At 40.8% G+C, this 21,225-nt stretch overlaps 1 protein-coding gene across 1 annotated transcript in view; it reads right to left on the bottom strand.

Moving 5' to 3' along the window:
• Positions 1-1,873: 1,873 nt before the first annotated feature.
• Positions 1,874-21,225, bottom strand: part of LOC134172472 (cytosolic phospholipase A2 epsilon-like) — a 33,529-nt gene continuing 14,177 nt past the window's right edge. The window contains exons 5-21 of the mRNA XM_062635566.1: positions 20,809-20,940; positions 19,662-19,702; positions 18,530-18,572; positions 18,056-18,113; positions 17,468-17,634; positions 17,270-17,356; positions 16,060-16,097; positions 14,033-14,180; positions 13,022-13,158; positions 11,865-12,087; positions 10,288-10,402; positions 9,005-9,142; positions 7,538-7,645; positions 6,153-6,344; positions 5,216-5,382; positions 4,026-4,212; positions 1,874-2,910 (exon numbers count right to left, since the gene is read on the bottom strand). Of these exons, the coding sequence (XP_062491550.1) occupies positions 2,702-2,910; positions 4,026-4,212; positions 5,216-5,382; positions 6,153-6,344; positions 7,538-7,645; positions 9,005-9,142; positions 10,288-10,402; positions 11,865-12,087; positions 13,022-13,158; positions 14,033-14,180; positions 16,060-16,097; positions 17,270-17,356; positions 17,468-17,634; positions 18,056-18,113; positions 18,530-18,572; positions 19,662-19,702; positions 20,809-20,940 (2,190 nt within the window). The 3' untranslated portion in view covers positions 1,874-2,701. The remainder of the gene's footprint in view (positions 2,911-4,025; positions 4,213-5,215; positions 5,383-6,152; positions 6,345-7,537; positions 7,646-9,004; positions 9,143-10,287; positions 10,403-11,864; positions 12,088-13,021; positions 13,159-14,032; positions 14,181-16,059; positions 16,098-17,269; positions 17,357-17,467; positions 17,635-18,055; positions 18,114-18,529; positions 18,573-19,661; positions 19,703-20,808; positions 20,941-21,225) is intronic.

Genomic DNA, 21,225 nt, shown 5'->3' with positions numbered 1-21,225 from the left:
AAAACTTTGGCTTCCCTGCTCTCCTGGTAGGTTGTCTATGAGCAAAAAGTTACCTAATCCCTAAGCATTCTGGAATTTACTGGTTAAATGTTGCTACCAGACAGCACAGCCCCCCTTCGCTCATTCCCATGCAAAATAGCATCAACAGTCATCACAGTCAACTTGGTAGAATAAGTTTTTGCCATAGGGTATGTTACTTCACAACACCATGAGGAATTGTGTCTACATATATGGCATGGTTCCCCCATGTGCCAGCTGCAATTATGTAGCTTAATGAAATGCATTTTTCATTAGGTCACAGAGAACTCTTGGCAACTTTGGCATCTTTCAGTCATAGTTAAAGGCAATGCTTTATTACGACAACTCCTTGGAGGGCTAAGCTATAAACCAGACTGTCCACCAGGACTGGAGCTCTGAGACTGCTGCTCACACAGCACCAGTGGCCAGAAAGCTCTCGTTTTCATGAATAACATTGGCAATCCACACCAGAGAGAGCCCTTATGGCAGGAAGGCACTGTGGCTCACTTTGTACCCTTGAATCTGTTTCTGAGACATTCCTTTACCCATGACGCTCACAGCAAATATTTTCTATGCTCTTTGCAGAGATAACAACAGTTTTGTTTTCCTGGAACAAGGAACAGACTGTGGACCTGGAGCGTATTATGAAATGCCTGAATATGTGGAGCAAGGCAGAATTACCATTTCGCAAACAAGCCTTTATTGTCCAGTATTGTATACACAAAATATTTGCATGTAAATAACATTTCTTCAGAGCTGGAGGTGGTACAAGTTTATGGCTACGAACTCTGTTTATTTTTTCACACCAGGGATTTCAGGTTCAAATGGAGGCAATTCCCAGGGTTATATGCAGAGCACACAGCATCATATTTCTGATTATGACTAGTGAAACTACCAAACAAAAAAATCCCACCAAAAGTGTGTATTTATTCAAAACCTAAAGAGTTTCAAATGTTAATATTTATGCCCTGATCTTTAAGCTTGCGACATTAGGCTGGAGTTGCACAAAAAAGTAAGGTTTGGTCTGACATCATAAATGACAAAAGTGCTGGCAAAAGTCATTGTGAACCAATTTGCAGAGATAATTTGTCATTGCTTCTTGACAAAATGAAGATCCTCACAATGCCATTTTGCGCCAAGCCAAACATGTTATTTGACTGTAAATGAAACCTGTTATTTTCAGGTTGGCTTCCCTGGGCTGACGAGGTAGGCAATCTATTAAAAAGAAGCTATGTTTCAAAAAAAAAAAAAATGGTGTCTCATAGAACATTAGCATGAAATGTTTCAACTTACCCAGGCATTTTCCCTGCTTTATTTTAATCCTGGACTATGACATCTAGTTGATAGATTTTCCTTTTTCACTGAATAGACTCTCTGTGCAGAATTTTACCAGCTGTCATTAGGACACACAACTCATTCACAAAAAAAGTGTGTTTGCAATTTGACTTGATCCTGCAATGCAAAGGTTGTTATGGACTCATAATTTTTACAGGTCACCTGCAACACTTTCAACAATTCAAAAAAGACATTTTCCATAAAAGGGAAAATGAAGAAAGTTTAAAAATGCAAACCCACAACAAATGTTAATGGTGGGTTTGTGCTAGATCTCATGGAGCATCTGTCCAGACTGTTTTAAGATGGTCTTAGTTGTTGCAGACTACTCACTCCTGTTTATCTACACTTTAAACAGGCAGGACGAAACAAATAAGCATTTTTGTTGGCAAGTATGCATCCTAAACTATTTAAACAAATTGTATTGAGTAAATCAGCAAAGTTTTCATTGTCTACTGGCAGTAAAATATTTTCATTTCAAGCACTTTTTCTTTTTCATTTAAGAAAGGAAATTTAATATGAGAAGTAACTCAACTGGGGAAGAAAAATCCAGGGTGTTTTATTTTGAAAGCTGCAAAATAAACTGTTGACTCTTTTATATACTGGCTCAACACAAAACAATCAAACCTGTGATATAAATTCACAGGAAATTTTGATGTGCCCAAATTACACCTTTCGCTTTAAAAAAACTTACACCACTTCCTCCTAAGTAGCTCCTTCCCATCTATGTATAGCCTAAGAGAGGCCAGGAGGTGGACATGATTCATGGGGCTGGCTGTGTGCACACACTGTCCCTCTTACACTTCCAGCCTCTGCAGCTGCTCTTTAGGACACTTGCGAAACAGAGTTGACCCAGGGATCCAATGCCATCTTCTAGTTGTGTCTCAGGTTTTCTTCCTTTTCCAGGGTTGGATGCACCTTGTGTTCCACAAAGAAGAATTGTAGGGAGCAGAAGTTTATACTCTCTACTTACGGCTTCTAGGTGTGTTGATTGAGTTGTACCACTGTGGCACTATGGTGCTAAAAAATTATTTTCCTATATATCATACAATATAAGTTAGTCTTAAAGTAACACTATTTAAAAAATCTAACAAGGATTTTAGGTTAAAGAGTGTTCTACAGACAACCTTAATTTAGCGAACAAAGCATATGTAAGAATGTCCCAGGCAATGTCTTTGCCTATAGAGGCCACTTCTTGGGAATGGAAAAAAAAACCCCAACAAACCACGGAGCCACCTGGGGTAGTTTCTTTCTGTAGTGCAGAATGGCCAGTGTTCAAAACTGTCTGTCCCATCTGTGTCCTAGAGCATGAAAAGCTCCTCTGAGAAGATAGGGGCAGTTGGAGGGGTGATTAGCACGTATTTTGTCTTCTCCTTTCCATTGCTATCTGCAAGGCCTGCTTAATCATCTGTGAGTTGTTCAGGATGTTGTATTCACTGAGGTTCAGCAGCCTGCGGTAATTCTCATCCGTGTACCTGACCGAGAACATGCAGTAAGGGGAAAAACGACTGTCCAAATCAAGTTGTCCTTCCTCCATCTCTGAGCAACAGCGCTTGACACCTGCAGGGAAAGAGAATTTGCTGCTGGTGTTTACCTCAGTCAGTGACAAACTGTCCAGAGCAGCCCAAAGAGGGGCACTTTTCTCTGGAAGGAAGTTTATAGGGTTTAAATGCACAAATAACACAGGTCACATATTCCCACCCCTGGTCAAGAGAACACTCTGTGTCTGACGTGATGAGGGAAGAAGGAAGTGAGGGATGGCATTGTAATGGTCATCTACAGCTTACTCAAACACCTGCCTCATTAACCCGTGGATCAGTAAAGGATATCAACCTGAAAGCGTACTCCAATAGCCAGTGTACTGCAGGCTTTTTCCTGAGCAGCTGTGACCTCTATGTTTTCTGGCTGAGGGAGGTGAGTTGCTAGTAACAGAATAGAATTTATGAGAAAGAAGGAAGAAACATACAGAAACTTAAAGTTCCTTCCATCCTGAATGCAGTCCCAGGGGGCTGCCACCAGATCCATTTCTATTTCCTTTGTCTCCCAAATTCATCAAAAGCAGAATTTTAGCCTTTACCTCCCTGCTGCCAAGGAGAAAAGCAAATACATCCTAGTAACTTATAGTAAAGGAGAGGAATACAAAGCAAGTGGCCTGGCAGAAAAAGAATGACAAGCCCTGAGCACGGCACAGTGAGGAAAATGACCCCTGCACCAATGCTGTACAGAAAGGAGACACACTGATCTTGACACCACAGGACTTCAGCCTGAAAGCCAGGTTCTTGCTCCCCCACCATTCATACGTGACACTATGCCTCCTCAAGTGTAGAATGAAAATCCCTGAACAGCAGACAATATATGCAGGGGAAAATAATCTGAGATAGCTATACTTTTTCCCAGGAAACTTTTACAATTAGCTGGTAACACTTTATGCTACAAATGAGAAAGAGGTGAAGGTAAACGCCATCCAGAAGGGCTGTGTCTGTCCTTATAGGACCACAAGACTGACATTAGTGAAAACAGTAGCTTTGGCAGGGATAGGGAAAAGAAGTTTACTTAAGGTGCTGCCCCATGAACCCAGCCATCAAAGACAGCCAGCGGCAGATAAAAAGGCTCTGAGTCAGGAAAGCAGGAAGAGGTGTCTTTTGTTCAGTACTTTGCCACTACTTGTAACTTACCAGGTGCTTTGTACTCTCGGAAGGTATCATTCACAAGGGGAAGAAAAATCACAATCGGACATCCTGGCAAATCTGAATCTTGGAAGATGTAGCACTCTTTCAGATTTTTCTTATCTTCATCAGTCAAAGAAATTTTGGGGAATGGGATTTTCTGCTCTGAGTAGTATTTGTACGCCTTATCTAGAGACTGGAGGATCACAGAAATGGTCAGCACTGGAATTCAATTTCGTTGTGTTAAAGCCCCCAACTTGTTATCTAATATTAAGGCTTAGTGACTCAGATCCATAGGATGAGTTCTTTCTTATCAAGGGTTACTCTACACATAATTACCACAGATAGTAACCAGAATGCTAATCACAAGCTGTAAACATGATTTCAGTTACAGAATTCATCCAAGACACTGCCATTTAAAAAAAAATGGGAACAATTTGCAGAAGTTTACCATGTACTTTTAGTAAAGGAATGAACCTGTGCTTAAATATATGGTATAGAATTTATTAGAAAAGAAAACTACAGTAAGAAAATGTTCAAGGTACCTTATTATGTGCTTGGAAGCCAGGAGATAAGAAAGGTAAGCTTGAATGTGCAATCATGTCACTGCCTGTGCAGGCATTAACAGTGTTAATTGAGATTGATATTTTATTGAGAAAGTCTGAAATGCTGGGCTATACTGTACCTTCTCCCTGCAATGTTTAATACAATATCATGCCCTACTATGTACTGTGTTATTATTCACTCTCAATTATGTCATAGTGGACACTATCAAATAGGAAACAATATCTACTAAAGCTCTTAAAATTGCAGCAGCTTTCCTTCATAAGATTAATCTAGACAATGTATGAGGCTGAAATGAAAAGTCAGGATAAATTATTTCCTCATCCTTATTCATACTCCTATGCATGGTCTGAAAACCTGTTTAATTCAGCATAAAACAGGAAAGGCTCTTCCCATCAATCTGGAAATGACCACCCTGATATCCTCTTGAATAATGAACATTCAACATGTTCATAAACCAGCAAGAGAGACTGCAGGAATGGCAGGAAGAACTAGGAACAGTGTTAATCACTGCAGTAGAAAAATGTAGGGGAATGCAGCAGTTAAAAACTGAACAGTCAAAATAACTAGCAGTTCTAGGCACTACAGGCTAGACAAGGAGAAACAAGACAGGGTAATAACAAAATCCTCCTCACCGATGTATGTGATCCAGTAGTATAACTTAAATATATGATGACATCCACTTCCCTCTGTGGCCTTAAAAGTGGTGGACTGCTGGTATTGATGAAAAATCCAGCATCTATCATGCCCAGGAGATCAGAGTTTTCCATCAGCTGGTTGGGACGTGAGTCTAACACAGTGTCTAAAAGGAAAATATTTCTTGGAATAAGAAATGATCTGGAGGCATTTTGACTGGAAAAAGAAATGCAAGGTGGAACTGACTGTCCCAGTGGCCTGTTAATTGCCATACTATTGCGTTGTGAAATAGACATGGGAGGGACTGCAAAATGCCACCTAAATTCCTGTTCTGAAAAATCCTCTATGTTGAGTTTCCAGGCAAGAAATTCCAGTAATATGTCATATTCATTAGGGCCAGTAAACTACTACTAATACATAACTTAAACCTGCCTTTCTTCATTTCAATCATTGTTTCACCTTTTATCCATTACTGATTTGTAGAACACAATATCCCATCCCTTTTTATGTTTGGATTTATGCCTCCCCCTCTTTTTTGGACTACAAAGCCCCATCCCTTTCCAGCTTTCTCTCTTAGGTCATATTTTCTGGGATATCCCAGTTGCAACTGAAGTTAGAGGCATAGTCTTTCCAAATAAAGCTTTCTTCCATGTTCACTCTACTGTTTGTTACTTTAAACTTGGCTCTGCCAGCTGCAAGCCTACCCTCTCAGTCTGGACCACAGAGATCTCAGCTAAAGCACATAAACACATGCTTATACCTAAAAAGTCTTAAATACCTAGTAAGAATGAAGTCTTAATCTCATCTTTCCATTCAGAAAATAAATGTTCTTTCAGAGACTTTTATTTCCCTGCAAAGCCTGACGAGGTTCCTTCCTAAATTCCCCTCCCCAAAATCACCTGAAAATGATGCCCGTTAAATGTAAGTCCCCATCACCTTTCCATCGACAGAAGTGCTCATTCTCCATGTAGTTGTTATGCAGCTGGTAGCCCTTCAGGAAGTTGTGGTGCTGGGCCACGGAGAAGCGGTCGGTCAATGCTCCCCGAAGGGCGCTGGACAGGGGGCCAGGAGGAGTGTACATGCGAGTCCTCAGCTCGTGGGGTCTTGTAGGCAACACTGGGTCTTCATCTAGAGGAGGGGAGAAAAACTGGTGAACCTGTTGTTAACTGATGTGCATTTCTGGTTGTCCTGGTGCATAGGAGATCTCAGAGGTTGTTCTGGGATGATGAATTTAATACACAAAAACTGCTCTGAAGGAGATGTGTGGCTGCTGGACAGAGGTCTGCTGATGGTCTTAAGTTTTGGCCTCAAAACAGTTCATCAGAAGCAGTCTTTAAAGGGACACCTCTAAGGAAATTAAGGGATTCAGAGAGTGTCCTGTCAGAAAGTTACACATCCTCACAAGAAGATATTAGGAAACAGAGGAAAGCATGGAGAAAATGGGGGGTGAAGCACATGCTCCCACTTAGTCAGATGGGCAACAAGAGGGCACCACAGGGTTTATTTCAAGAGTGACAGCTTCTATCTGATAATCACCCATGGCTACATGAGTGTATGTTTAATCAGTAGAATGTCAGCATCCCAGGAAAACCTGGGGCATGCATTCATATTTAAAAACTACAGGGTGGCTACATGACAGCATATGTGGGTGAAAAGTAGAAATGGCCCAAGGTGTGGTTTCTTGAAATCACAACCTGCTTTGCCAGAACAAGTGGCTGGCTGACAATGCAGCAGGAAAGAGTTGGTGGTTTCTGTGATTACGCAGATGTATGTCTTTATTTTCAGGATGTCTGTAATTGCAGTTACTATCATATTAAATGATTTAGCAATAAACCCATGGTTTCTGTATTGCTTCAGAAAATACCCTCTGGGCCTCCTTTATCTTTTCACCAAGATGAATCCAAATAACTAATTCATGTATTCAGTAATAAAATAAAAACCCAGGAAATATCGATTAACTGATTGATATTCTGGTTTCTTCTCTGCACAGGCAGTAAAAATAGCTTTATTCTCTGCCACTGCTTCTAGTTTCTGTATGGCTGAGTGAGAATGTGCAATGCCAAAACACTTCCTGAGAAATGTGTGACCCCACTAAAGTGTCCTCTTAAGGACAGAGCTTTTTAATCAGTAGGGTTTTAATAAGTCTAGTAATTAGACCAGCATTTCCCTGATTACCCTCTTCCTCTTAGTCTTTACAGTGGGAGGGGAAGTCACTATCTCTTAGGAGGATCCTATGATGCTGGCTTCATCGTAGTTAACAGGGTGATACCAAAAGGCATCAGAATAAGTGACCACAAATGAAAGGCTTAATAATATCTCACCAACTTCTTCTATTCTGTCTTGTGTCCATCTCTTCCAGAAGTCCTCCGAACTGTGGGACAATCCCCATATTTGTAATAGGTTCACAGAAAATATACTGCTCCACATACCTGTAAAAGGATTAGTGAACACAAGGACACGTTCTAACAAGAAGCTGTTTTTCTCCCTTCTATTCTCACCTCCTGGATGAATTTTTGAATGAGCCTAATTGAAACATTTCTAAACTTTTGAGCTATGAAATTCCTCTTAACTTTCTATGGCATTGGTTCAGGTCATGCTGCTGTAAGTTCTGCACCTAACCTACTGCATGGCTCTGCTGCATAGTAGAGAGAGAAGAATGGGAGAGAAGTAAATGAGAAAAAAAACACTCCTTTGAGAAGCAAAGTAAGAGCTCAGATAATGCAGACATCACAAAAATATCGCCTCTATCCCTGTCTTCCTTACTCCAGCTTCTTTATCTGCACATCTCTGGTCAGCTTTCACGCACCCTGAACTCTTCCACAGCAGAATGAACTGGCTCTTGAACCATTTGGGTTGTAAGAGAAGATCTCACACCACAACGAGTGGTGCTCACAGATGTACAGATGCTCCACTGTGCACTCTTTTCTACTTTCAGGATTGCCCCTCTCTGCCTCCTCACAAGGGGAACTGGTGCCTTTGTTCATAAAACATAATGCCACCATTTCATTTACCATTGTAAATATAAATATCTGTTCTGATCAGTCCAACACAATTAGACTTCTTAATTTTCAAGGGCACAGAAGCTAGTACAGCATACAAAGTATATAAAAAATGAATTTCCCACTAATGGGCCAGGTAAGAAAGGCCATCCTAAGAGGTAGTATCTTAAAGATACTCCTTGGAATTATGGACTATTCAGCACAGCTGAAACCAAGGAGCTTCTAAGCAGCACAAGTGTAAGATGAGATGACTGAAACCAAACTCACACTGCTCTGTGTTCACTTCCCAGTGATTGACTCCTTGGTAAAGGGATATTATTACTTTCATACACAACCCATAAGTACAAGTCAGGGACTGACCCGAGAGGTTCAGAGACCCTTCGCTTCTGGCCTCATCTTTTGTCCTGGGCAGCCTACATCTTTAGTGGATGGGGTTCTGTGTGTGGAGTTGAAGTTAAACCTCATAGTGAAGGCATAGCTGCAGGTTTCCTGCTTTCTCAAAATATGTTGGAAAGAATTCAGAGAGGAAACAGTGGAATATTCCATCTCTAACATTAAAAAAACCCCAACAAATGTATATACCAAAACAGTGACAAGAAACTGAAAAAAAAAACAAAAGATGTAGGGTTTTTTACTGTATTATTTTGGACAAACTGCAGCACACCCCCATTTGCTGGCAGGTGCTATCATTGCAGCGTTCAGTACCTTAGACCAGAAATATCCACCCTCTCGTTGACATTGTTACACCCCTCCAAAGCACCTCTGTACCAGGACAGTGCAATACATCACCTTGCAAGTAGCATATCCGGGACTCAGGGAGCTTTTTCAACAAGCGTCCCATGAAGAACTCACTTCCGAAATGCTCTGTGCGGACGAATGCGCCATACTTGGGAAGTCCCACCTCGTAGGGAGTGAATTCCACCCACTCTGCAATACAGCCACAACGGAACACTTAGAAGGCTCTCAGGTGGGTGTGGAAAGAGGGGCAGCTAAGGCATACATTGGTCTGATTTCTGTTCTCTCTGCTGCATTTGCCAAGCCTTGCTTATAAACAGCAGCCTGCGGGGCCAGGCAGCTGAGCTGAGACACTGTGACAAAGGGGGGGGCAGGAACAGTTATGCTGCTCATGGTAAGTTATGCTGCTCATGGTAAGTTATGCTGCTCATGATAAGTTATGCTGCTCATGCTCTGTGCCAGGAGCACAGAAAGGCTCCAGTTCTTACACACTTTTTGTGTATGCACCAGTCCAAGGTTCACCAGCATGCACAAGGTTATGCCACTGTTATCAGTACAGTTAATTCAACTTCCCTTGAATAATTTGGTTATGTGCAGACAAAAACTCAGCTATTCAGAAATCAGTTTGTAAGGAGGCCAATTATACTCTTAATGTGTAGTACTAAGGAAGACAGAACTTGTTCTTGTCTTCCTTGGATACCCTCCTCAAGTGAAGTGCAGTTGTCTAATCTTAAGGTCCTTTCCAACCCTCTATGATTCTATGATATAACTGCAGTGTGAGCAAAGACTGGGACAGAAAGGTCATGGGGCATAATATCCTTTTTGTTCGGAAGTGGTTCATTTTTTCTCCTCAATCAGAAAAAATCTGAACTGAATTTCTTCTTTGCCTCTTCTCCTCCTCCAGTTACTTCTCCTCATGCAAAAAAAAGAAATTACCAGAACAATGAGAAAAGAAAAGGATTCAGTTGGAAGGCTGGATGCTTTCCCAAACTTTACCATAACTGTGGTCTTTCTTCATATTGAAAATATAACTGGACATTGACAAAAGTGGTATTTGATTCTCAGACAATTCCAATACTTTTTATTTTAGATGCATCAGATAATATTTCAAAAATGGCCTTTCTGGCAGGATTTCTACTGTGTATGTCTAGACAGTGAAATGCTGATCTCAAAAAGCTCTTGTTAAAATTATAAGGCATAGAAATGGTGGTTCTCTCTCAAAAAGGCAACTAACACACCAGGACTGTTTTCTCCAGGTGCTGCCAAGCAGAGAACAGTGAATCACAGGAATCCATTTGCCAGTTTTAACCCCACAGGATCTGAAACATCATTCTTACCTTTGAAATCATTGGTGCTGTAGCTGTTCCTGACATTGACTGACACATAGATGGGCAGTGGGTTCTGGCCATCACACAGTGCTTCTTGCTGTTCTGAAAGTTTGTGGGGGTCTTTCTGGTTTTGACGAAAAACAGTTATGTGAGAAGAGATGGAAACTACATGGTGAATTCGATGGTGCTGGGGGAGCCAAGTGGGTCTCTGCCCCCAGCACACAGGGCATGCCATAGCAGCTGCATTGCACAGAGCACTGCAGCCACCTATCAGCCTGTGGGAGACCAGTTTCCCAGGGTCTGTCCTGGCTGGGTAAGGGTTCACAAAGAGACAAGGGGAGGAAAAACTACTTCTGTGTACATGACTATATGTACTACAATGAACTGCCTTGGAAAGCAGGAGAAGGGGCAAGATGTCCAATAGAATGAGGGATGTAGTGAGCAGTCCTTGCTCTCCAGGGCCTGAAGGAAGCCCTCGAGTATGTCGGCAATGAGTTTCCTTTGATAGCACACAACAGCTATCACAGTCCTGCCTTGCAAAGGGACTGGAATTGGCCAGCAAATTATTTGCATCCCACCCAGCTTTTCCGGAAAAACATATTCTTACTGAAGAGGGTTGTAAAAAACATAAAATCTCATGAACTACTGATACATTTAAAAGCAGCTTGTTCTGACAGCTTAGGGAGAGGTTAATGGTTATATAACAATAGCACTGCTCAAAGGGAAAGATGTTTGGCTAGATTGGGAGGGAGACCTCATCTAGCTGATATTAAGAGAGGCTTCTCCTCTATTCAGCTTCGACCTTTTTTTAATATATAGTATTCTCTGTATGTATTTATTTTCTGTTTATATATATATTATACTATATAAGTGATTACATAAAAATAATTAAATAAATCCCCAAATGAATGGCTGAATGACTGCAGCATTTCTGCCCCCACTGAAGGACACTTCTCTTCAATCCTCAACAGCTTGTCCCTTCCCACTTCCCAACAGCCAAAGCACACATCCTTGAACTGTGCTCCATCTGGAGAGAAGAGGGAGAGGACTGCTGTACTGCAAGGGCAGAAACCACTTCAAATAACAGAAAAAGCAAATTTGTAATTGCTTATAAAATTAAGTCACTCAAACCAGCCACAGTCCTTGCCAGCACAAGTAAAATATGCTCTTGCTTCCAGTGTACCTGCAGATCAAGTTACCTGGCAGTAGATGCAAATCACCAAGCATTCTAGCTGTTTTATGCTTGCTTCAGGTGGTTTTCACATTGTTGAGTTTACCCTGCAGTTCATCATGAGCTCTTTTTGAATGTGTAATCTGCATCTTGGGCAGATGGCCCAAGATTGCCTCCACTGCTAGTTAAATACCAGCCAGAGTTCAAACAGCTGCATCCACAATCAAACGTGTTAGCATACAGGATGCATTTCTCCCTAGGCAGACTATTAACACCAATCAAAAAATCTGAGTTTGTTGTCATGAACAACTCCACTCCGTTTTGAGGTATGTTCTCTGAAATGATAGGCTGGTCTCCTCTCCACTAACCAAGAGAAAAATCCATGGTTCTCTAAGAAATGAAATATACATCATACCCCATCATTCAGCAAGTACTCAATCATGAGCCCCCAAAGATCTATAAATGATGTCCTGTATCCCTCTTCTCTACGCTGACAAAGCTGCTTGTTGTAGTATTTCATACGATCCATAGAGAAACAGCCCATCTTGCATTTGGTTGCTTGTTTCTGGGCTTCACCAATATGTGAGTCTAGATCCTTCTGTGACCAGTAAGCATCTCTGTATAAGTTGGCCATGGTCCTGGAGAAAGATAATACAGACAGCAAAGGTCAAAACGAGCAAAAAGTGACTTGATATTTTGTGCCTTTTGGGACAGAGATTTACATTTAGGGATTCACTTCTGCTCTTACATCCCCTGCTTTTGCTGTTCCATCCAGCAGAATGAACACTCCAGAGTTTCTATGAGTGTTTTACACATGGCCCAGAAGGATATTTTTTTTTATGTGCTTGAATTCTTTTTTCTAAAGAGAACTGGCAGCAGCATAAGGGATAAAATTGCCCGGTGTGAACATAGGTACATTTCTGAAGCACAAACTAGGCAGAAAATTATTATTAATTTTTAATTTGTTTATTTTCTAGAACCATAAATCAGTTCAGACCAGCTGCTGCCTCTTGGCTTTTTGTCATTTAGTGTTAATCTTATGGTATCACTATGCTTTATTTTAATACCATCCTCTATTTTACCAACCTTTCTTACATAGGACCGTCAGATGGGCCATTGTAGGTCCTGTAAGCAGGGAATAATTCTGCTCAGGGGAATGCAATCTTTTCCCAAACTGACTGGTTACAGGGGTAAATGTTCATTGTCCTGCAGTTTTCTCTGTGTAACTAGTCAGAAAGCAGACCCAGCCTCAGAAGTTACTGGGAACAACTAGGACATTGGTGGAGAGAGGAAGATGCATGATGCTATGGGCATCCACAGATACATCCACAGTACCTACCTATTTGACAAGTGTAATTGTCATATACATACTTAACTGCTGCAAATGTGGAGTTGAAAAGCACTGTTAAGAATTGCTAAGAAAAGGTTGGTGCTTCAGATCAAGTTAATATTCAACAGCCTGTTTCTACAATGTTTGAAGAAAATCTGATCTTGTCTGTTTTCAGAAGCTCCTCTCTGCAGCAGTGTCACTCTCAAAAGACCTGGTCAAGCCCCCTGCACAAGCTGTCTTACCATGTGGTGCCAGACAGCCCGCTGATGTATGTTATGCAGTCAAGGAGATTTAATTTCTTGAGTCCCATGAGGCCGCCATATAGTCCTGTCATCGACTTCAGTCCTCCACCTGTCGTGATGATAGCCACAACGGGGACCTGATGGGCATAGGAGGATAGGACATTCACACAGTGTTCAACATTGCATCCTGGACTGCAACGGAGACTGACCACCACACCCAGCCCAGGTCCTGACTCAGAGCATGGGTCCCTTTTCAGAAAGAAAGGCTCCAAAACCAAGCAGTGACTGCTACTGCTGCTTCCCTTTGGATAAACATGATTTCCGAGATTAACCCAAACCTGGGTTTTTGCCTATCTCTATGACAAATAGGGGTACAGATGTATGAGAAGAAACCCTTCTGTGGAGGCAACAATACATTTTCTCTACATTTCCCACTCCTTTGCCACTTTTTCCTTATTTCACACATCTACTACTACTGTATGAAAATCTACATCAACTCCACAACGAAACACCTTCAGTCCACAGCCATTGTTGTTAAGCCACCTTCATCAATGCTGTTATTCTTCAGTATAATGAAGTTACTTTAAAATAAATTATATTGATTTGAAGGAATTTTGAAATTGCAAGAAAAGGAAGATACTCTAAGCACTGACATTTATCCTAAACTCTCACAAAATGATGAAATTCGAACAAGGAAAGAAATCTTTGTCACGCAATGTATTTAATACAAGGTATTTCTAAACTAAGCTAGCTATAGAATAGGGTGGCAGGGATGAACACACCTCAAATCTGACATATTCCAATTTGACAGTCATGAAGAATGCAATTTCTGCAGCTAGCGTTTCTTGCAATAACAAATCTTGTCAGCTGAAGCAAATGTACTTAAGACAAATGGACAAGCTTGTACCCGCACAACAGACACGTGGTCCATTTTGCTGATGGCTCATCTAGAAGAATACATGAAGGCACTAGAAATTCAAGATCTACAAAGTCCTTCCACTTCACACTTACTTCACAATCCTCCAGATCCTGTTGTAGGTGGAAGACATTTTTCAGAGCACTTGCTACATATCTCTTCCTTTTTCTCAGGAAAGTCATCTCCTCTGAACATAAGTCAAACCCAAAGCGCATGTCCAGGTCTCGGTGGCATGAACAATTACTAAGATAAAAACAGGCACGTGTTTTACGTATTAACACACCCATATCAATTTTACAACTTTGATCAAAGGTAATCTACAGCGCCCTTCCCTTCAAACAGGGTGATGCAATGCGATAAGAGCAAGAGAAAATATTGTAGCTATTTTTAAGAGTAAGAAAAGTTATTTCAGTTAGTAAGCTTAGCCAGGGGTGTTATACCCTGTTATTACTCATGGATGAAGAAACAATGTATTCACAAATGAAAAAAAAAAAAAAAAATTGAAATTAATATTCTAAAAGCTAAAGAATTACAAATCTAGAAAATCTGTGCAAATAGTCAGAACTGAGTGCATTGATTCCCATTTCAGGGGTATATTCGCGTTCTAAATCTAAACCAAAACCCAGTTTTCAAATGTTGGCATTTCCAACGTGGTCTCGTTTTGAGCTGCTCCAGTGGGAACACATCCCCCTCTAGCGGTGATCGTCCCTGCGGAGGAAACCCATCCACCCGCCAGCCAGGCGCGGGGGGCCCCATAATCCTACTCGCTGGAGGGATAACCTGGGTGGATCCAGCCCCTGGATGGATGGATGGAAATGGGTCACTGAGGTTAGTGAGGCAGGATTTCACCTCCACTGCTCTGGTCTGTCTGCACTTGCACAAGTTGTCTCATGGGTCCACACTAGAAGTTGCACTGCACATCACCCCCGACTCAAAAATTGTAAAGCATAATAATCATCAGAAAAATAGTTCATTTATATCAATTTCATAATTTAACATCATTCCTTAAAACTTCACTGTTGTAGCTTATTCCTGTAGCATTTGTGCTCTTCCACTCACTAACCTCTCTCCTCTTCCTCCCTTGTGCGCATGTGACAACGGGCAAGAGGTCTGCCATTGATGTCTTCAGGCCAGAGCTACCCATGGACATCCTGGCTGGCCAGCTAGCCCTGAACAGGCATTGTAAATGGCAGCGGGTTGCCTTTTCTTTCAGCAACAGAACTTCTGTCTACTACTGAGGTCATAATTTCATTGAAACCAGAAAACATTGTTATGAGATTTCTCCACCATGAGATTTGGATAAAATCAGCCAAATGGTTACAAGATACTTGTAAATGAAGACATGCAAGGAGAATTAAGTTAGGTGGAGCAGGAAATGCCAGTTTCCACTGTAAATAAAGACACAAACAAACTGCTTTTAAAGTTCTCTGGAAGTAAAATAAATAAGCGGGAAGCATTTTTCCTGTCCTGGAAAAATACTGTTTTTCCCGTTGTCGTAGATCCCTTGCCTTTCTGAAATGGATAATAGAAAACATTGAATTCAAAATGAAGCTATTTCCCCCTTTTATTTTGGGGGGCATTTAAAAAAAAAAGAAAAAAGAAAATCTTGCTCAGTTCTGTGTGTTACGTATGGCTACGGGTAATCTGATATTCATTGATGTGTGTCAATCAGCATGTCTACAGATATCGAATCACTAGCCGCATTGTCTACCTTGGTTACTACGCAATGTACAGTATAACTGGACTTAACAGAATACAAGGTGTGTCACTACTGAATATTGACAGTTAAGAAAAAATACATGTTCACAATTTCTGATCAAGATTAATGTTTACTACTGTCTCCTCTTTTTTAGTTAGCTTCTGTCTTCTTGTGAATTTCAGAGACTGACATTTATCAAAAATAATATTCTGTGGTCAGAAGGGAAGCAATAATGCTAAAGTAAATGTATGTTTGTCAACATTTATTGATTAAAGTGAAATCTGTAATATACTATGCATGCATTTGATGTTTTATTAAAAGTAGGTTCTAGTTCTCTGATACAGTCTACTCGTGTCATTTCCATGTGGCTAAAACAGTATCAAAATCTGTAACCCAAGTCTTTAGGACTAGAAAATCTCTTACCAGCTTTGTGCTGTCACATTCAAGTCAAATCTTTTCTCCTGGAAAACAAGAACATGTACCACAGTTTTTTAATTTTTTTTTAGTTGTGGTTTTGTTGGGTTTTTTAGTTTTAATTTTAAAATATCTTTCTTCCCTTTCTGTCTCGGGGTCAGAGCTTGATTTAGATCCCAGCAAAGTCTGGCAACCCCAGACTTAAATGTCTGAGATCATGACCTGTATTTCCAAAAGCACTCACTTATCCTCAGTGGAACATCCCTACTAACAGACCTCAAAATGCTTCCAGGCTGTAGAAACCATTCACAATCTTGGTAAAGGAGGTTCCTGAGATTCATGCAGTAAGTCCCATTTCCCGTGTTATTCACAAGCTTTCTGCAGCATCCTGAAATAACATTTTTTATACATTTCCCGTTCTTTATGTTCTAATACAGAGCAGATCTTTGACATCCTGGACACAGTCTCACAGTGAAGAGACTGCAAGTCTGCATTTGCTTCTGCCAAGACTTCATCCTGTCTTAATATTTTTATTGCAACCTTCATATTAACTGACAAAAAGCTCTCTGGTCTGAGGTATGTTTTACTGACCCTGAAATCCAGTGTTCTCCTACTCCTAACTAATATTTGGACAAGATCAGCCCTAATAATCTGGATATCTGTAACAGAAATATTTTTTTATATAGTAAGGATCTTTTTCTTCTATTAATTTCATTCAAAATTGTAAAGTACATACATGTATTTCAAGCAATATTCTTATTACATTCTCTAAAATCCACATGCTATGCCTAGTATTTTCAATGTACTTTATTGTCCTTTTAAGCACATGGTTTGCTAAGGGAAGGTTTACTGGCTTTTTCCTATCTTCTGTCCAAGGAGCAACTTTCCATTTGGACCCTAAGAAAAGGTCAGTGAGTCTTTGGGTAAACAGGGAGAGGTGGAGTGAAGGAATTGTCATATGTTCTGACATGCTAGTTGGTCTCTGTATTCACTACTGGCACATTAGTCTTGTCCTGGCTGAACCCAGGGCAAGACTAATGGAAGGACAACCTGCTTCTGGGATAAAACAGGTGGATAAACAAAGCTCCTATTTGTTAAAGGTCTGAAGAAAAAAATTCTAACATTTCTGACTCTCTTAGCATCTATCTGGGACAATATTATGGGGAATGCTTACCACTTGAGTGACCTTTTATTCCTAACATCTAGAAGTGATGCTCACCTCTGCAATGGTTGTTTGCCTTCCCATGGGCAATGAATTCAGCATCAGGGCTGGGGAGCCCGTCTCTGTAGTATACTGACAGGTCCACTGGGAAAACAACATGCTTTAGGAGAAAAACAGTAATGGCTTTACCCTCTCCCCCTCCTCCCACATTCTAGACTGGTACTCATGGTCAGTTCATTATTAAGGCCAACATACAGGGTGGTAGCGCCTCTTCTTTGGCAACATGACATCTAGTGTTGGCTCTGAATACTTGATATAGTGGAACTTGGTGGGACCCGACGGGCTGGCTGCTCCATCAGGGCCCAGTGTGATATCCTGCGTTCCCTCAAAGGAGCCCTTCACAGTGAGAGAAAGCTCTTTCTCTAAAAAGGCAGAAAAAAAAGTAGTGAGAAATGTGTGTTGGCTTGATTAAAAGTGGGGTGCAGGTAGCAGAGCTGTAGATTTTGGGTCACAGCTTTGTCTAGTGGAAAAGGCTCTGAAGGGAGCACTGGCAGCAAAGGGAAAAGAGCAAAGGAGATGCTATTTTCATAAAATGGGGACTCAGTATTCTCGCTGTTATATAGATCTAGGATTTCATCTTTAATGCATGTATATTTACATACACCTAAGGGAGTATGAGATGCAGTCATTGAAGTCTGTAATAATCTTATTTATTTACCTGGTGTTAACTGCACTTAATGCTGTAAACACTTTTTATTCCACTAATACATTATATAAAAAAGGCATCACCTCATCTGTAATCATGCAGTTATTGGTAAATAGATAACAAAGCAATAACCTTACTTGATTTTTGCTGCATCTTCTCTGCCACTTCAACTTCCAAGCAACAAAGTTCACGACACTGTAAAAGGCAGAGAGCAGGAATCTGTGAGAAAGATCATCACAGCCCAACTTCGTTACTGAGAACTGTCAATAACTCAGCTTTTGGACATGTCTAATTACCCAAAGTGCGTAATCCCCTGGCACTTTTGGGCTTTTGCCCAGTAACCACTGACTAATAAAAAGGAAAAGCTTTGGAAGTTGTAGAGCACCCTCCAGCTACAATGATACACAATTTGGACAAATGGGAAATAACAGGATGTCATCAACAAATAGGGCAATAAAATATCCCATTTTCAAAGCATATACAGAGGAAAGAGGGACGAAAGAGGGACAAAAGATAAAGAACTGATCTACTGGCTTCTGTAACCCCCACCTTCCTTCCCCTTTATATTAAGGGGATGCTTAGAGAGAATTTCTTGGGAAAAAGACACATACCACCAGCACTCCGTTGGTAGCAATGGTTTCATGAGGACCAGAACTGGGAAACAAAATGAAAAACATGGGGTTTTTTAGATGAAACAAATGCCCACACGTCCTTGCCCAGGGTGTTTCCCTTTGTCCCCTATTAGAAGAATGACAGCCAGAGAGACCCCAGCAAGTATGCAACAAGCTCCTTTCCATGCTTGCTTGAACTGAACACTGCTCTGACGGGACTTCCCTCTGTTACAAAGCTGAGCTATGTGCATCATAGCTACTTTCTGCAGCACAATCTCATGATCATCTAAACTGGAATCTGTGGTTAGGCAGTCAAGTTCTTCTCCTTACTAGAACATGTAAGTACCTGTAATTTAGCTGTAACGTGCCATAGGCCAGCATGACCATGTTGGGAAGCCCAGTTCTATTTATATGTTGGTATGCAAATACAATTAAGGCGGCACAGGACAGTGGGTACCAATCATAGGGGAAAAAGGAAAGCTTTCCAGATCTTTCAGGTGAAGCCAGGAGGTGATGTGGAGTGACCTGAATTTTGGTCTTGGCTCTTGGCTAGAATTAGGGCTGACCTTGGGCTGGTCACTTTATTTCTGCCATGCTTTGGTTACCATATGGCAGCAGAGACAAAAATACTAATTCATGTGGATGGCAAGATGACAATGCTGGACAAAAAGTTCTGCACATTGTCAGTGTGTTGGGCATAAAGAAAACAGAATTACTAGAACCAAAACAGTGCTGTAAGGGAAAATTGAAGAGTCACAGATACACTGCAAACCTAACCAAGATGGCTCAACATCAGGAGTCTGTCCAGTGCGTAAGCTGAAAGAGGCATGGAAAAATTGATAGACATGCATGCACTCACACGCAGGAATTCTTCTGAAATGTCTACAAGTTGACAAACTTGACATTGTGGATAGAAGAGACAATGCTGGGAGGTGCACCTTCGGAAACAACTAAACTGCAGAACAAGCTGACTGGAGAGATCAGCTGGGTGTCTTTGAATGCAGTAGTGGTGTAAGAGAAGCCTGACACTTTTTTACAGAAACCCCACAAAGCGTGACTTCTAATGCTGTTTCTTTGGTTTAGCACTTAATGATTTTTTTGCATTTTTAAAAATAATGTGTGTATCACTTACGCAGCCTCCAATTTGAATTCAACCTCTAGCTCCTCCGTAGCCTGAAAGCAAAACCAAGAAATTAGATGAAGTAGCTACATGATGCTTTCTCCCTTCTCTTAACCCTGATACACAATACTGAAGTAATTGCAGCGCTCAGGCTGTGATAAATATTTTAGACTGGAAGGTCTGAAACAACATCTCAAACCAAATAGTTTAATGATTCCTTCCTCAGCAGTTCATTTCTCTAAGATATCATCAAAACAACCTGTATTTTTATCTCTTAGTGTGAAGGTGCTGCTGAACTTGCTGGAACTTGCTTTGTCTTCTGAATCCTACCTTCTTCTCCCAACTATTCCTGACAGTATCTTGCTTTAGCTTACTGTCATTGCTATTAGTTTGGAAGCTAAAGGTACTTTCCAGCCATAACTGTAACATAATAAACAGAGATTGGCATTATTTAGTGACTCAGTTATAGTTTTGCAACCTGTAAGCCAGTGCTGATATATATGAGCTAGTGAGTGAACTAGTTTGGGTATCAAAAACAATCGACCTATGGTATCAAGAAGGTACATGGAAGATATTTCACTGATCTCATAGGCAGATCTCAAAGGGAGTCAAAACTCTTCTTCTTATTTTATAGATAGGAAACTGAGAAACAGAGTAAATCAGTCATCCAGAGCTCCAAAACCGCACTAATTCCCATAGACAAGTCAGCAGGCTCAGTCCTAGCTGAGGTGTCAATGCAGAGGACAGCCCTGGGATACATACAGCTTTGCCTCTGGGATGAAAGCAGATATAATGAAATGAAAGTAGATGTAATCACGTGGAATGTAATTCACATGGAAAAAATATTTACAGATTATTCACCCTGCAGCAGCTATGCAGCCTTGGTGTTGCACAGAGGTAGCTCACAGTCAGATCCCTCCCCTACCTCCTGCACTGTTTCAGTCATATGCTTTATTATAATAATTTATAAAAAAACTAGGAGGAGGCACTTAGGCTGTCAAATGCAGATTTTTACCACATTTTTTGTGTTTATATTTTGAACAGAAATTCCTTACTGGGATAAGTCATCCATGGCAGATTCAGAAAGCTAACCCCAAGATTTTGAATATGTTGTATAACTCTCCACTAGCTTCTTAGTTGCTTTATTTTTTGCTCTCACCTGTGGGCTGGCCTTAAAATACAGGAGCACTGTTCTTTCTATTGGAAGTTTAGCAGTATCAAAGAGGGCACAGAGGAGATGGTCATCTGGAGTAACAAAATCCTCATCATACACTGTCAGCTCCAGCACGTTCTGGGAAAAGAGAGAGAAGTGCTTTTTATAGTGCTTACATTCTGGATATCAGTAAGTCTAGGGAAGACGGGGTATTGGGGATGTGCTTGATAAGAAAAGTGGAGAAATTAAGAATCATCCCCCTTTGGACAAACATATTGTAAATTGAATATTCATTCTTCCCTAGTTCATTTTAATTGCTGCAATGTGAGTAGTACATTGGCTATACTTCATGATAGCTTAGTTAACTCCCAAATTCTGTATCCATCTTACACTGACTTATATGAGTCTCTAGCTACCCTAAAA

Source organism: Pezoporus occidentalis, unplaced genomic scaffold (assembly GCF_034315485.1).
Source record: "Pezoporus occidentalis ecotype Australia unplaced genomic scaffold, CSIRO_AGI_Poc_V1 ctg46, whole genome shotgun sequence".
In the NCBI taxonomy this organism is placed as follows: domain Eukaryota; kingdom Metazoa; phylum Chordata; class Aves; order Psittaciformes; family Psittacidae; genus Pezoporus; species Pezoporus occidentalis.
This window is presented reverse-complemented; position numbering and strand designations above follow the sequence as displayed.